The sequence below is a fragment of the Coccinella septempunctata genome, chromosome 2 (genome assembly GCF_907165205.1).
Source record: "Coccinella septempunctata chromosome 2, icCocSept1.1, whole genome shotgun sequence".
Classification (NCBI taxonomy): domain Eukaryota; kingdom Metazoa; phylum Arthropoda; class Insecta; order Coleoptera; family Coccinellidae; genus Coccinella; species Coccinella septempunctata.
The window spans coordinates 35,016,611-35,033,462 of record NC_058190.1 but is presented as its reverse complement, the minus strand read 5'-3'; the positions used below and the strand labels follow the sequence as shown (position 1 = coordinate 35,033,462).

General features: G+C 35.0%; 3 protein-coding genes across 3 annotated transcripts; all 3 read right to left on the bottom strand.

Annotated features, from left to right (window-relative positions):
• Window positions 1-215: 215 nt before the first annotated feature.
• Window positions 216-9,583, bottom strand: LOC123307629 (digestive cysteine proteinase 1). The gene is made up of 11 exons (XM_044890014.1): window positions 9,345-9,583; window positions 7,586-7,694; window positions 6,993-7,216; window positions 6,581-6,719; window positions 6,399-6,514; window positions 5,661-5,888; window positions 5,115-5,297; window positions 4,091-4,217; window positions 3,571-3,679; window positions 2,915-3,102; window positions 216-501 (listed from the first exon to the last, which is right to left on the bottom strand). Exons 1-11 carry the CDS (start codon window positions 9,391-9,393, stop codon window positions 315-317), a joined length of 1,659 nt encoding a protein of 552 aa, XP_044745949.1. The 5' UTR covers window positions 9,394-9,583; the 3' UTR covers window positions 216-314.
• A 4,353-nt stretch (window positions 9,584-13,936) lies between these two features.
• On the bottom strand, window positions 13,937-15,368 carry LOC123307205 (39S ribosomal protein L39, mitochondrial). Its single transcript, XM_044889426.1, has 5 exons — window positions 15,207-15,368; window positions 14,979-15,155; window positions 14,680-14,922; window positions 14,183-14,625; window positions 13,937-14,039 (listed from the first exon to the last, which is right to left on the bottom strand). Exons 1-5 carry the CDS (start codon window positions 15,271-15,273, stop codon window positions 13,965-13,967), a joined length of 1,005 nt encoding a protein of 334 aa, XP_044745361.1. The 5' UTR covers window positions 15,274-15,368; the 3' UTR covers window positions 13,937-13,964.
• Window positions 15,369-15,763: 395 nt separating this feature from the next.
• LOC123306519 (FUN14 domain-containing protein 1) lies at window positions 15,764-16,724 on the bottom strand. The gene has a single exon (XM_044888562.1). It carries the CDS (start codon window positions 16,627-16,629, stop codon window positions 16,099-16,101), a length of 531 nt encoding a protein of 176 aa, XP_044744497.1. The 5' UTR covers window positions 16,630-16,724; the 3' UTR covers window positions 15,764-16,098.
• Between the last annotated feature and the right edge of the window lie 128 nt (window positions 16,725-16,852).

The following is a 16,852-nucleotide window of genomic DNA, read 5'->3' as shown; positions in this document are numbered from 1 at the left end:
GAAGATTTTGTTATTGGCTCGTACTCAGTTTCTCCTAGAGCCCTTTCAGCTCCGCCTCTGATCCCATCATAGTTTGCAAGGTGCACTATCAAAGATCAAGGGAATCTCCCATCTGTAGATTTTTCTTGTTGTAATGTCAAGAAAGAATTGTTTAAAAAAAAAATTGTCCATTGGTGCGGACGGTACAGGATTAGTGCAAGGTGTCATAGTTAAAATAATGTTTATTATTTATTTTCTATTCGTAAAAATGAAGAAAAAATGTATTTTACATAATATGTTACAAAATTGATCATTAGCATAGTTTATTATGGTTTCTACATTGTCACATAAGTTGGAGTGGTCATAACACCGCAATTATTATCCTTGGCAGACATCAAAACGTATCCATCATTTCCCCAGTAGTTGGACCAACTGTTTTTGATCAACCAATAATCCTTTCCCGCTATGGAGCCATACCCAACAGCCAGGACAGCGTGGTCCAGTTGATCTACCTTGTTTCCACTGCAAGCAAATTTGGATGTAATTTTTATTTTACAAGCTTGACATCTGCAAAAGTCTCCAAAGTTTGCCAACAAAATTTCATATTTAGGCAGATACCACCGGCTTATCTAAATATCACCCCAGCCAAAATAGCCATCATACCATCATTCTCAGAGCCAACGATAAGACTATTCCTTTTAGGAAGAGTAGATGCTGACCATGGTTTCGGTCTTATTTGAGCTCGTCAGAGCAACACAACTCTCGCATCGATGGAAAACGTATCGGACTTGATATATTAAATGCCAGTAGACGCCTTTAAAGTATGGATGATACTCTCCATATTTTGAAGTTATAAAACAATAACCCAATTTGGCAGATAACGGATTTAACCCAACCGTTACCTCCGAGAAGAAATCATCAGCCTTATATATATATCTCACGATTCACGAATAATATTCACGGAAATGTTGAAAAAAAAAATAGAAACTCAAAGAACCCAACTCTTGAAAGTGAATTGAAGGCTCTCTATTATTCTTTATATTTCCGAGAAATTTGATATTCAAAAATAAAAATAACTGCTAAATTCGACAATTTGGTACTTCCGCTGAATTCAACTCCATTAAGATCAGTATAATTAATCTTAAAACATAAAACATCACACATTACAGATGTATATAGTGTCATACACTATACACTCGGAAATAAAATACACGATTACATTCTGGGGATTAATACAGATCTAATATGGTTGGTTGTGAGCTGAATTAGTTATTATTATCGAAAATTAAATACAAATCAACAGAGGGGAATATTCAATATTCATCGCCAACGAAATTGCGGCAACTCATTTATTGAATTATAAATATAGCTACTACTTCGTTGACGAAATGAATTGAAAAAAGTGAGTTTATGCTTGTTTTTCAATATTTATAAAGGGTGAGTCTTTGACTCGTACAAATCTTCTAACAGTTGATTATTGAGGTCAAAAGAAACCCTTTTTTCCGAATCGTCTCGGTCTGAAAGATATGAGGTGTTGAAAAACAAACAGGGCCGAATCGGATAAAAATAGTATAGGAAAAAAGTGTTGTTTTCGAACTCAAAATAATCTACTGTTGAAATATTTGTACGAGTCAAAGACTCACCCTGTATACTAACTCATTTCTGAAGTTAAAATGGTATATATATAACGCTTTTCGAAGTTCCAAGTTTTTCCAAGCACCAATAAATGTTAGTACTTCTGCGTCAGGCATAGCTGATTATTATGAAAACTGAAAATTGCTTCTTCTTTTTTTTTATCTAGAACGAATCGGAAAAATTGGTAAAGGCGCAAAGTGTTTCTTTCGACCTCAATCTACTGTTAAAATAAATGTATTAATCAAAGACTCGCCCTTTTCAGGGGCGTAGCTACCGCGCTATCAGCGGTATCAGTGATACGGGGCCCCCAGGCTTTAGGGGCCCCCGAATGTCTGTAAGCAAAAAATTCCTAAAAATATTATCCAAAACCTCTTACAGGTTTTACAATAGCATTTTTGAGAATAACTGCTAAGACAACCGTTCATTACACCGAATTGATCATTTCGATAGATACGAATACTCAAAATCTGAAATTCAGAAAATTCGTGCCATCAAAGAACTTTTAGAATTAGTCCTGATAAAATTCAGTAGCCTTGCATCCAGTTTTCCGGACGATATTACTGTATGCCTTTTATTTTTGACCCTTCCGGTTACAACTGCAACCGCTGAAAGGAGTTTTTCAAAATTAAAAATCATAAAAAATTATCTGACTTCTATGGGACAGGAACGGCTTTCAGACAGAGAAGAAAAAGTGTGGAAGAGGCCAAAGTGATAACAGTAGACAGAAAACAATGGAAGGAATTCATTAAGAGTGTTTATTCAGATAATAATTGAAAAATTGAATTACATATACCCAATGTGAAATTGTAATGCAAAGATAACCCATACACCGAAAGGTAATTTGGGATAATGATTATATATATATATATATAAAATTATCTGAGGACTTCTATGGGACAGGAACGGCTTTCAGACATGTCGTTATTGTCAATAGAGAGGGAACAACTTAAAAAACTGAAATCGTCATCAGCTATGGCTGATTTGATAAATAGATTTGCTGAAATAAAGGCTAGAAAAGTGTATCTTTAATTTTTTGTATTGTTTGTTCATTATTTGTTTGTTTATCATTTTATGTTGTTTGTATATTATTTCGCTATTTTCGCATCAAGTATGAGTTAGAACTTTTAATTATAAGTACAACCTACATATAATTATTTCGATACAAATCGAACATTTTTTGCTACTTTTATTTTTACTTCACCCTTCCTTGGGGCACCTCAACACATTTTGATACAGGGCCCCTCTAAGGCAAGCTACGCCACTGGCCCTTTTATAGCTACAATAACATTAAATTACTCACCAGCTGGGTTCGTAGTATATTCCATTAGAATAGAAACTGAAAGTTTTGTGTCCTGCATCGATAGCCACACTTATAGGGCCGTGCTTGAAAATCGCCAGTTTTAAGGCATTTTCATCTCCTGATGTGACGTTAACGTAACCAGTTATAGGGGCCACTTTGGGTACTTTGTCTGCATGGCAATAACCGTCCTTAAAAAATCAAGTGAAATTATAGTTTGAACTATGGAGGGTAGGTACCCTCCATAGTTTGAACATACAAATAGTCATGATTAGGGGAGAACATATTTTATTGTTGCTTTTGGGATTATTCCCCATGCGTTTCTGCTCTTGTTTGTTTTCTTTTTGCACACCATCACTTTTGATATATCAAGAGTACCTACAGATACGGTATAACTGTAGATAGACAAGTCATTACCTAAATTATCTGCATTTGCTTAAGTCAATTTCTAAGAAATACATAAATAAAGTTAAAATGACGCTTAAAGAAAGGAACCCGAAGATCTAAATGCCGGAAATCTATCACTGAAATTATCGTGAATGGATGTTTTAGGATTTTATCAGTTCTCATCACGAAAACTGTAAAACATGTCAATTCTGGAATGAACGAGCTACACAATATGGTAATAAGTTATTTCAAGTAGAACTGTTAATAAATACCTGGCCAAGGTATGGACCATAATCGTTTTCTGTGGGAATACCACCATGTTTCATCATCCATTGATAAGCGCGAAAATCTTCACCACCATCACAACCATTATTTCCATACCTGAATAATCACAACAATTATTCATTCATTTAATCGATTCCTGATAAAATGAAAGACATTTTTCAAAAGAAAAACTGTGAAAATGTTTGTTTATATATTGCTATATAATTTCAATTTTGAAGATAAAAATTCGATGAAAATATTTGAAATGGGTACGTTTCTGAAATGGTGACAGTAAAAGCCAAACACGCGATTGCACAAAAAACGTTTCGAATATGTACTTGAAATTTTATGAAATTTTGTTGAACTTCTAGGGGTTGTAGCTCAGCCTTCTTGGGTATTTTCCTTGAGTATTCAAGTTTAATACTCAATGTTGGTGGTTATAATTTGAAGTCGCCATGCATAGCCGGATTATAATGTATTTCAAGACGAAGGATAATATATCAAAGATTCCTCTTTGATGATACTCACCCCCATGAGCAATCTACTAAAGCTTGTTGTGAAAGTCTAACCAACTTTCCCCCGTTCTTCAAGAAGAATGCACCTTCAATAGCACCCACAGTACCAAACGACCAGCAGGAACCGCAGACGGATTGATCTATTCAAGAATTGTGTTATCAATAAAAAAATACTAGAGTATTTGTAGATACAACAACATATAAAATAAGTTCTTCTGGAAACCGCTAGGGTGGCCCTGTGATTGAGAAAAATAGTTCGAAAATCGGCAACTTTAGGTATTTTAATAAAATTCTGAATATTTTGGAAACGGCACATTTTCGTTGAACTAATTGAATAAACTCTTATTCTATTCTATTCTATTCTATTCTAATGTTGGTGTCATTCGATAATATTTGGTCTACTCTATCGTGGTGGGACGTTTGATTCACTAGTTTTGGGACACCCTGTAGATATATACTCAATGATGGAACTAAAAATTTTAGAAATTTTCAGAATTTCTGGCTTTTCTCAAATTTTATACCTTTTCAACTAATATATTTACTTTGTGCGAATACATCATTTCTATGATAGAACGTATCATTCTAAGCTGAAACACTGTGAATATAAATATTTCAAAAGCAAATTGGGTTTTCCTGAAGAGGAAACAAAAGTAAGGTAATTCAATATTATAACCTTAACTTTTGACGAGCAGTTCAATCTAGAAACAAGAACGGCTGCATTTAATGGATGGAAAAAAATTCTTTGCTGAAAAAAAAGATTCACGAAAAATCTAGAATTTTATTGTTTCTAGCTGTGGTTTGATTTTTTGAAAACACTGAAACTTCAACGAAGGCCTAGAAGGGCCACATAATATTTTAAAAATATTTTTTCCTGAATTCCGAGTCGAAATTTCACTAAATTTCGATCCCAATCTCCCAATCTCGGAATTTTTCGAAAAATATTGTTAAAATATGATGAAGCCCTTCTACGCCTTCGTAAACATCTAATAAATATCAAATGAGTAGTCAATTTTTAAAAAAATGCATCAAGAATTCACCTTTGACTGGTGTAACTGCTCCATATATTCTCCAGTCGAATGATTCTGGCAGCTTAACCGATCCTAAATTCTTGTAAGGAAAAGGTTTTCCACCGTTATAGCCAGAAGTGTATTGCTTTCCTCGAAGTGCTTTGAGCTCCAAGTCAGTCTTGTCGGAGAGATGATTGATTCCGAGTGAGAAACCTGATGGAATAAATTCATATTGAAAGGGAAATGTTTTGTCAATCGACCCACATTCCCGATTGGAATGCTTTTGTTTATTTCCAGGATATAAGCACTTTAATCTCGAAAAAGACCCTGCAGTTCCACAGCAGAGCTATTAAATCTTTCAGGTAGAAATGAAGATAAATAAAATGATAATGGGCACTATAGAGTAGCGCACGAAATTTTTCTTTCGGAAAAAAACATGATTTTGGATTACGTCAAGACTTAGCCCATTTATCATCAAAAGAAGAGAGAGGCAAAGCTTATAATCACTGAAATACAACTCGGTACCTACATCATTATTACTTCTACATTGATTTCTATTTTGCCTATATTGCTTACCTCTGGACTGCCTGTTCATAGAATGAATGTACCGAACATTTTGCCGGAAAATATTCTTGCGTAGATCATGTTCCTTTTGATTTTCGTAACTTTTTCCATGCTTAGTCTTGAATTTTCCAAACTCGAACTCCACATGAGAATCGGTTTCGGGATATATGAACTCTTTCATGGGATTGAATGTATATATGTGTTTGTCTCCTGGTCCAGGGAAAGAGCTGCATGTTAAATCTGAAAAAATATATTACGTGTCTTTTTGATACCTTTATATTTTGGTTCATTCAAGAGAAGTTGGTTTGTGTTTATTTGCTCTGCACGATTTTTTCAGGGTGTAGGCATTACTATGGTGTTATAGTTGGCCGCTTTTGTTTTTCTTTTTGGTAAGACAAAAAGTATCAAATTTCATGCTAAAAATTTGAGTTGTTTTTTTTTATGAAAACGGATTTTTTCTATCCTTTACAAAATTGCATTGTTATATTGATCGAAATACAAGGCATCAGTCTTGTTACGAAATAAATCGATTTACAGTGTAGTTAATATACTGGTTCCCATACAACACTGTTTTTAAACTTATTTACTTATTAACTTAACTTATGTTATGTTATGATTGTTATGTTATATTTAGAGTGTGGCACTGGTCGTGGTTTCAGACTTATTCGCATCTCCAGAGCAACTTCGATAGAAAGACTTGCGCCAATAAACGCATCGTGAAATTTCACCGATCAGAAAAAGGAAACTTACTCGAATCAATCTCAAAAATTTTCGGAGGCACTGCTTCGTCGTTGAAATCGCTGTAGGTCAAATAATAGTGATCATAGTGACTACCGAGAAGGGAATTGAAGCCTTTCATCTCATACCTGGAATAACAAAAAGTGTTAAGCCGAAGTGTGTTCAAGCGATATCATATAAATGGGTTATCTTACTTTCTTGGAACAGCAACAGGTGACCCACCATCCGGATCTGACCTATAGGAAATCCACATAACATATTTATTCACTTTGTCTCCTATAGTTGTTTCTTGCAACCACTTTTCCACTTGAAGCCCATCAATGATGTCTTGCCCTTGAAAAGAAAAAAGTCTCAATAATGCAGTACTTCAAAATTTAAACTATTAATAAAATAGCTATATGCCTTTTATATTAATAATTGATGAATTATTGGAAATAAAAATAAAAAAAGGCATATGAATCTTGTGAATTGAAAATAGGAAATGCCTTGAGAGTGAAGATGAAATTGGATAATACAAATAATATAATATTCCATCTATCTGAATTGTCGTTATGACATCTCAAATAAAAGAACAGTAAAAGGACAAGTAAAATCGTAGTGTATCACCTTCACAAGTGAATCCTTCCAAAGAGGGCAAAATGGCTTGAGGATCAATCTTGTTTTCGGCAGTTCCATTGACTTGCAGGCAAGTCCTAACATTAGTTTCTTCTTCGTTGGTTACTGGAGCTATTTTAATACTAGAGCCGTATGGGGTTAGTTGAGACAGCTGGTAAGTCTTGACCATATCACCATAGTAGTCGATCCTAGATTGCTTAGATGGCCCATCATACCTGAAATGATTGTTTTTATTCTCATATTTAGCACAAAATACTAATTGAGTGAAGTGTTGGATGAATAATCTATTTACACCCCTAAATAAAAACCGAACAAGCCGAATCTGAATAAACCTTTGAAGTTCTGCAACGATTTTCATCATTATTTCCCCAATACGTATCCAATTCTTGTCTTGGTACAGAACTTGCAACCTATTTGGTGCTATACAATGCAGACCCAGAAGTTACACTCTGTGCATGGTTACAACGACCCAAGATCCGAAGGCTCTGCGTGATGAAGGTGAAAAAACTTTTGGAGAAGTAATAAATTTTAACTTAAGATTATTAGTCATTGATAGTTATTCATATATACTAGTTAATCATTACCAAGCATAAAAAGGTTCCCTGATCTCTGCATAGGGTATCATCAAAAAACCTTTAACTGTGTAAGATTGGGGCCATGTTGGTGGTGCTGAAGTGCTGCAATCGGCATAAACTGCAACAAAAAATCAAGATAAGAACAATGAAATTGTATTCATAGTGTATAAACAAGTCATTTCCGCTCATTTTATATTGCAGATAATCATTTAAACAATCATCAGTGATAACTAGATCTTCATAGTAGATTCTGAATATCAATGTAACTATGTACCTAGAATAGATTATCCAGCTAGAAGATTAATATCTGTCAATCTCTGTATATCATATGTGGATTTTATCTACACATGTATCATGTAAGAAAAAAGTTCCTGCGTGGTATTTTATGGAAAAATATAAGAATGAATCACAAACCAGAATGGTGCAGCCAAGATTTTGTTTCTTTTTGGGAGGAGGGATAATATGAGATTAAGCCAAAGTTTCAATATTCGAATTAGAAAAAAATGCCCCCCCAAAAAAAAATTTAGGGGGCTACACTCTTAAAGGCTCCACTCCCTAGCGGCGCTAGTGCATTTTAATTTCAATTCAAGGTTAATGAATTTTAGGAAACCATAAACATTTCGGACAGTTTTAATTTCTTTTTTTAATTTCTAAAAACGTTGCAGCACCGTGAAAAAAATCATGAATTTGTAGATAACCGCGTTTCTATTTGTAAGTGCCGATAAGCGCGCCTGATCAAAGACATTTTTACTTGCGCGAATTTTGACATTTTTGGTACATGTGGGACATTCCTTTTCCTCTCCCCTCTAGAACGTCACATAAACCATTCATTTATTTTCTAAAAAATTAGTCGACGCTTTCATAGAGTTGACGAACTCCATTTTAGAACCACCCTGTATAAATAAAAATAATCTCAGTTTACTCTCATCGAGCCAGGTTAAATTTAATCTTCAATCCTCATTATCAGAAAACGCATTTTTTTATTTAAAATAAATCGTATTGGATTTTCTATTTCTCTTAGTTCACCCCTCGGTTCACTCCTGTTCTAGAGCACGAAACGGAGAGATAGAATGCAAGGAGATATAGGATATCTCCTTGATAGAATGGATGTCTGATCATCGTGACATTGTACCATCATGGTAGTCCCAAAAAATGGGTGTCAATACTAAGAAGCTAGGAATTATTGAAAATTCTGAGCAGAAATACTAACTTTTCAACTTTAAGACCCATCTCCAAAACTTGTACCTACGTAGTAAAAATTTTGTGTGTGCCCGCGAACATTTTGCCAACTAACGAAAAATTCAGGAAATTTAACCGAAAAGTATAGTTTTCAATCATGATATAAGAAGTATTCTTATATCATGGTTTTCAATAAGGATGCGGTGTGGCAGAATTATGATTTTTTCTTTTCGATTACTTTAGGTATCTCGAATAATGAACCAAATCGCCCAAAACACAGGTTGTTTTTATTCTGTTTTTTTTTGCGTATATAGAAGGTACATTATTGAATCAATGAAAGATAAACTATAAACCAAGCCTCTTTTCCATCAATTGTGTCATTGTGTGAAATCAGTGAAGGTCGTTGACTTGTTATGAGGTCAGAGGTTAGACGGTTGATGTGAAAATTATCTAATTGTTCATAATAATCATAACTATGAATAATAAATAACAAGCTCATATGGTACAATTGGAACCAACAACTGTTAAGAAAAATGTAGCATTCTCATCAGAATAGGAACAATGCATAAAACCGCACAAAATAACTCACCCGAATTGAGAAACAAAAGGGTGGAAACAAAAACCAAGGACGACTTCATCGTACCGAAACACAATCACCACTGTGGAATAATAAAGTTTTAATTTAAAAGTTGAACAATATTTGCTGATTGCTGATATAAACCGTAATGTTTTACATAACCTCTGACCCCTGAAGCTCAATTGTAAATTATCGATTTTCTCCGTTCACGAGAAGCACAAACATTCATTATTATTATTGTTCACCCTGAATTTAAAGGTTTTCTTTGTTTGAATATCGGATTAATATAAACTGATAGGTCTACGTATCACAGGAAATGCACAAGATACAATAGAGGGTACTTGAAGTAATGGAGATATCCTATTGTTCATATAGTGGAATTATTCAGTATTTATTAGGAAATGACAAAAGGGATAAGTACCTATCTTATTATTTCACGATTAATAGGTTTTGAAACAAATCCTCTCCTGTACTTTGTCTTCAAAGTCAACGACATACGCTCATTTTTCTATAAAATAACAACGGGAATAATTTGCAAGCACATCAAAATTATTCTTACAGAAATATTATAACTATTTGTTGATTGATGACCTATTAAACGTTTATTTATAGAACACAATTTTGTTCTGAAATTTTGCGTATTGAGGTTTTCGACTATGAACTTTCTGCCCAAAATGTTTTCATCTTAGGCAGCTTCCGCGGTTATACCGGAAACTATACTTACACAGAAGGAATAGTATCTATATATTTGTATCGTTAATAGCTGATTCGATGCAAATTTCAACAGTATAGTTTTGCTCGAAAAAATCTTAACCATTTCCAATTCTGCCATGATGTATATAGCGTATATTGTATTGAAAAACCATCTGCTCTTTAGACCAAAAATATACAGGCTGTTTTGCTGTTTATGAGAAGACATGAAATTGGACAAATCGCGAATTCATCAAAACAAAAGATTTTAAAATTACAATTCGTTGTCTTTCGTCATTCAGAGGTAGAATGCTACTATAACTTCTGAAAAATTGTCTCGGTGCTCATATTTTGTTTATTGCATATTAATTTTCCTCGACATTCATTTAAATTTAAATCTGAAAAAATGTTACTGTAAAATATTTTTTTCATTTTGCTATCTACTTTTGATGCTGTTCCCGCGCTGCCTCTGGGTTGTCTAAACTTCAAACTTCCCAGCACGCCACACAATTCGTCACCAGTAGCGGATCCAGGGGAGACTCAAAACTACATTTTCTTTTATGGATTTTCGACAGCCTCTATCTACCTTTTCAACCGAGCCGAATTGGAAAAATGGTTAAGGGAAAAGGTGTTTCATTCGACCTTATAGGAATCTTCTATTATATGAAATATATATAATATAAAAGTCAAAAACGAACCCCGTATAGAATATGCCTTCAACATTTGTTTGTAAAAGATCAACCGTCTTTGGAACAGAGCGCTGAGAAAGCAACGATACTGTTTAAAATTCATAGTTTGTGTACAAGGATTTCAGCTCTGTATCGTTAATTTCAAGTAGGTAAGAAAAGAAACGCCCAACCGACCCAACTATCTACATGTTCCACACACCGCGAACTACCGTTTCTTATCTTATAGCCCTTGTTTTGAGTTAATAATTAATACCATAGGAACTGCTACAGTCCTTCTACATATATTCTATCTGTCCGTTTATTTTCCTTCTTTTTATAACGCCTCCTGTGACTGAAGGGACCCAACCGTGACCTACAGATCCATCCACACTCTGGGCATGGATAGTCATGCAACAATCAGATCTGGCCGCCGCTGTATCCTTCTCGAGTCTCCATTATAATTGTGTACCAAAGACCTTCACTGTGACCTATCTAACGCTAGTTGTCCCCGGTCCCCAGTTATGATTGGCATTAACTAATTTTAGGGATTGATGTAGTATATCCTTAAACCGCTTATACTGGCCTCCTGGTTCCCGGGCTCCCTCTCTGAATTCGCCATTCAATGCTATTTTGGGAAGTCTTGTATCTTGCATCCTCAAGATGTGGCCGCTCCATCTGAGTCGGGCCCTCATTACTTATTGAGTCTCAATTGTTGTACAACTCGCACGTTGCAAGACTTCTGCATTCGAAACTTTGTGGATCCATCTGGTGCGCATTATTTGTCTTAGATGACGTTGTTGCTTTTGTTCAAACTGTTATTATGTCGCCTGTAGCGTCTAGCTTTCGCTTCCGTGTAGAAGCGTTGGGAGGACCACTGCTTTGTAAAGAGCTGTCTTGGTCTTCAGAATGTGGTCGTGATTTTGAAACACTCTGTCCTTCAGCTTGCAGAATGACCGTAATGCCGATTTGATACGGTTGTGTATATCCGTGTCTAGGTTAGCCCTGGTATGTATGAGGCTTCCCAACTATTTGAACTGCGCGACCTGTTCTAGAGTTTCATTCTCCAGGCTGATATCTGTTTGAAGGCTTTCTGACGGACTTACCAGGATTTTGGTTTTGTCGATATTGAGTCTAAGGCCTAAAGCTTCGTATATATGTTTATAGGTGTCCAACACAATGTGTAGATCCTCTGAGCTGCTAGCGATAAGTGCTCAGTCGTCTGCATATTCTAGTTCCGTGATAAACTTTGTACGGGTTTTTGATTTGAGGCGCTTCAGGTTAAATAGGCCTCCATCAAATGTGAATCTTATTCCAACACCTCTAACAGGCATACTCATGTCAGCAATTATCGGGGCAGCTATGGCGAAAATATTGAACAGTAAAGGCGTTAACACGCAGCCTTGTTTTATTCCAGAATTGGTTAAGAAATGGTCGGTTGTAGATCCATTATGCTGTATTCTAGCGGTGCTTAGAATTTTTCGGGTACTCCAAGTCGTCCCATGATTTTCCATAGCGCTCTCCGATTCACCGAGTCGAACGCCTTACTTAAATCGATGCAGGCTGTATAGATGCTTGATTGCTGTTCACGGACCTTCTCTTGCTGTCGTAGTATGAAAATTAGGTCCACCGTACTTCGATTTGGTCGAAAGCCGCACTGGGATTCGGGTAAAAGCTTTTCTAAGAGTGGAATCAGACCATTAGCCATAATCTTCGATAGATTTTTACCGGCCATACTAAGCAACGATATGTCCCTGTAATTGTTGCAATTAGACGTATCGTCTTTGTTCTTATAGAGATTGATAACTAAAGCGTCTCTGAAGTCTTGTGGCACATCTCCTTGTTCCCAGATTTTGCGGAATAGTGTTAAGAGACTACTGACAATTTCTTCATCCAGGGCTTTGAAAATCTCCGCTGGAACGCCGTCTAGACCAGATGACTTATCATTTTTCATATTTTTTATCGCACTTAGGATTTCCGACATTGAGATTTCGTCATCAAGCGATGTCATCGGACGCGGGATACGATATATGCAATCGATTCCGCAGTACCCCCGAGTTGAAATACAAAAGGAGGCCAAGGAGCATTTTTTTTATTCCTAAAAACCACGCAACACCGTGGGGTTGTTACGATATTCCCGAACAGTACTGCCAGTATCTCAGAGACGATGACTATTGGCCTGGGTAATTCGATTGCGGTTAGTAACACCAGCAATATCGGAACTCCCCCTCATGAAAACATCGTGAATTTGGAAATAAGCGAGTTTTTTTCGTCAGTGTTGGTAAGCCAGAGCGGAGACATTTTAACCAGCCCGAATTTTAACATTTTTAGCAGATGGGAGACATTCCTTTTCCTCTATCCTGCGTCGGGCTATAAAATAGCATCTTCCCCTGACCGCGTCGATTATTATTTATTGGTTACCGACCGAGCGTTGATCTGCCTTACCGTTCTTAGTTTTCTTGCCTTAGTTACGGACAGCTTTACAAGAGCGATTGCGAGTGTACTTAGCACCTCTATTGTCGAAATGCGTTATCTTCGAATACGCAAAAGGCTAGAAACAATTCCGAAGAACTTTTTTAGATTTCATATTAATCATATTGCTGTGAGTTAAGAGGTAGCACCATTACCATTGCTGTCAAGAGTTCTCACGGCACCGAAAGTAGTCTGAAAGGTGGTGGGCAAGCCTTTGGAAAGACGAAAATTAAAGGAATTAACGATGTCCATTCCGAGTTCTTAAGAGACCGGAAGTAGTCTGATTGGTGGAACAGAAGCCCCTGGGAAGGCGAAAAGGAGCGGAGAATCATGTGTGTAAGAGACAGTTTTCTATTTCCATCTATTGAACTGTACTTATTTGGCTTATACCAATATACATTTGTTTCAATTGGTGGATTTAATGATTGTCTGTCAGTGATTATTGTGTCCTTTATGCAGATACGGATTTATTGAATAAATTTGCGAACTCAGATTCTGACCTAACACTCCAGATAGGAGAAGCAGAGAACTTTTTCTCCAACTAAAAGCCTCCACACCCTAGGTTTGCTATTTCCCATATAAAGAATAGCTTTAAGAACTTGCCGTTACTGTTTTTTTCATTTTTACTTAAAAATTGAAATGTTTAATGATTTGTTCCCAAAAACCAGGGCAAAAATCAAGATCAGAACATAGTTTCCAATATCTGTTTGTGCTCGTCATCTCATTCAGAAAACATAATTTAATTTTTTCTGTGGTTGTGATAAATAAAAATGATCAATTAATTAAGGGATAATATTCATATTATTTACACTGCCATATTGCTCACAAAACTATCATCTTCATTCACTATAACTTGAGAACCAGGAATTTTTGCAGGATTCTGAAACAAAAACATAATCTTTCAAATATTAATTGATCGGCAAAACAATGAAAATTTAAAAAATATGTATAACCAATAAGACCCATGTTCAAATATTCACTAAAAATCAATGTTACATTAATGAATTGAAAATTTAAATTTACCTTTTCTTTAGCTCTTTCCTCTAATATTCCATAAGAAAAATGATCAAGAACCAATGAACTTGGCAATGAAACACCCTGGAATCTATAGATACCTCCACCTTCTATATCGGTATCTAACTTGAAAATATTAGAAACAGTAAACCTTCCAATATGACTGGTATTTGTTACCATTGGACCTTTTGAAATATCTATATGCTGACCAACTTTAAACAAGGTTATTTTACCACTATTATTTGCTGCAATATCTGGTATTTGCTTTGTTTTATGAGGGTTCTTTTTGAAAATTTCCAATGCAAAATCCACAGAAACGTCCAGACAATGTAACGGATGATTTTGTTGGCAGAATTTAATCATTTCAATTGATAGAACTTTTAACTCATTAGCTTTAGGTTCCCAATTATCTAAGGAAAGTTGAACATCATAAACGAAGCTTCCAGACCGTACTGAAATAAAATTTATTTAGTGAAGTGATAATACTCAAGTGTGAAAGAATTTACCATTTGGACTAGGAAAGCTATGTAATCGAACCTCTACATCATCTTTAAAAGCAGTACTAATTACAGCTCCTAAAAGAAAACTGCATGTTCTCCAATAAACCTTGTTTACTAAATTTGCTTGTTGAGCATGATAGTGTAATAACTCAAGCTTGCAGGACTCAGGTATTGGTTTATGCATATGCCATAAGGTGGTCTGATTAATAAGAGCGACTGCAGATCTTTTCATAAATGTTTCACCCAGGTCTGAAACAGAGTTCCAAATGGAAATATTCTTTTGATTCAAACTTGTAAAAACATACGCTTAGCACAATCGTAAGGTGTGGATAAATTTTTATTCATGACTAATACTGTAGTTTCATTTGGACCAATATGTTCCACCTCAATTTTTTCAATTCTTCCTACTTTCTCTATTTGTCTCTTTCGTTCAGCGACAAATAAATCATTTTGTCTCCCGAGCTCTTCTGATGTGATAGATCCTACAAAGAAATCTTTTTATACGCTCTTTATTCGAATTGCTGTAATATTACTTCTGCTAATGAATTGAAGATTTTGGCATAAAATTTTTTTCAGTAATCGTTTGCTGGGTATATTCATATTTGTTTATTTTTCAGTTTTTCTTCTGAAAAATTGGTTTATTTTTGTTAGGTTATTGCTTGCAACTTGCAACCAGAGAGTCTCAACCACAGAATATCAAATAAATTAACTATTTTCTTCTTCAACAGCATAAGAAGCTCTTCTTCTTCAATCCTTTGCTATGTGCTAGGCCACAGAACACTCCAGAGACAAGAGTTTCTCTATGGAACACTCTTTGCTTTGGCTAAACCACAGAATCAAATATTATTTGAATTATTTAAAAAACATTAAACTTTTGGTTTCAAAATCCTAAATTTTGTGTACTAGGTACATAATATGTGATCTATCAATTACCAGTAAATATCTCTTGTGCTTGCTCAAGGTTTATAGAGACTTGTTTCTGATCTTAACCATTGAACTCAATAATGAGTTCTTTATCAAGTTCAATGTTGTAAAATGACAATGCCCTTTAAGTGGTATATTTCATTTTTTTCTATTCAAAAAGCTCATATACTACTCATAAAAATTTATTTCAATCGAACCTATTACAACGTTTCAATTGAATAAATCAGAAAAACATTATTATATCATTTTATGGCCAACTAATTGGTTTCAATTCGTCAACTCAAAAGTTGAATATAATACTGATATGAAAAGAAGAGCTAACAGATCTTACATTTGGAGATTACTCACATATTGAGATTAGTATTGAAAATTCAACTTACTGAAATAAGTTAATATAGATAATAAATACAGATTAATCAACAGCAGTTCCTATATCTACAAGTTTATACAAAGATTTTGCAAGGCATAAGCGTACTGCTTATACACTACTGAATATACTCCTTAAGAACTACCAATTCCTATTGCCACTCCAGCAACAAAAGATACAACAAAGATGTGCATCTCTTTGAGCTGCATTTGCTCTTCCCCTAAAATTTTTGTATACCAACGTTTAGCTTTCTCACTTTGAGATTTAAGAGTTTCTTCTGTTTTGGCTATTTTTCTATCAACAAATCGCTCAACCTTATCGATCACTGTGGGCTGTTGACCAGTAACAACTTCTTCAACCTTATCAGCTACCTTATCAATTTTCCTGTTTACTTTATCCCAATTTATTTTGATAAGACCCTTCTCATTAGCAATTTGAAGTAATATGATCCCTCCTCCTAGAGCTAAAGCGGTAGGCTTTCCCACTCTCATAGCCATAAATCCAGTAAACCAACCAGAAGAGACACCCAGTATCATTTGTTTAGAGGCTGAAGTCTTACTGATGTCCCCAAGAATCTTTTCGATTAGTGACCCCGCATTTTTCTTGGCTTCTTTAATATTGACAACATCTTTCACTGACTTACTAGAGGTTGAAGCTTTTGCCATTTTTGAAAATCCAATTATCTAATGAAAACCAATTTAGAAATTTTTTTTCATAGGATGTAGAAAATTGTCACTTGTCGATAACCACAAAATAGAAGACAGTTACTTCCACCACAGAATATTTTCTTCTACTTTACATCAATCTAAATTTTACTCATCGTTCATTTGATTAAAGGTAGTTTTTCCATATGGTTCAATTTCTATTGATTGTAATCAATATTAGAAT

Excerpts from the sequence above, each read along its gene's own strand:
- LOC123307629 (XM_044890014.1), bottom strand. The coding sequence starts at position 9,393 with ATGAAGTCGTCCTTGGTTTTTGTTTCCACCCTTTTGTTTCTCAATTCG. Across the intron at positions 7,695-9,344 it reads CCTTTTGTTTCTCAATTCGG|TTTATGCCGATTGCAGCACT; the intron begins GTGAGTTATTTT and ends TTTTTGTTGCAG. Across the intron at positions 502-2,914 it reads ATATACTACGAACCCAGCTG|TGGAAACAAGGTAGATCAAC; the intron begins GTGAGTAATTTA and ends ATTTGCTTGCAG.
- LOC123307205 (XM_044889426.1), bottom strand. The coding sequence starts at position 15,273 with ATGAATATACCCAGCAAACGATTACTGAAAAAAATTTTATGCCAAAAT. Across the intron at positions 14,923-14,978 it reads ACCTTACGATTGTGCTAAGC|ACCTGGGTGAAACATTTATG; the intron begins GTATGTTTTTAC and ends ACTCTGTTTCAG. Across the intron at positions 14,626-14,679 it reads TAGCTTTCCTAGTCCAAATG|TACGGTCTGGAAGCTTCGTT; the intron begins GTAAATTCTTTC and ends ATTTTATTTCAG.
- LOC123306519 (XM_044888562.1), bottom strand. The coding sequence starts at position 16,629 with ATGGCAAAAGCTTCAACCTCTAGTAAGTCAGTGAAAGATGTTGTCAAT.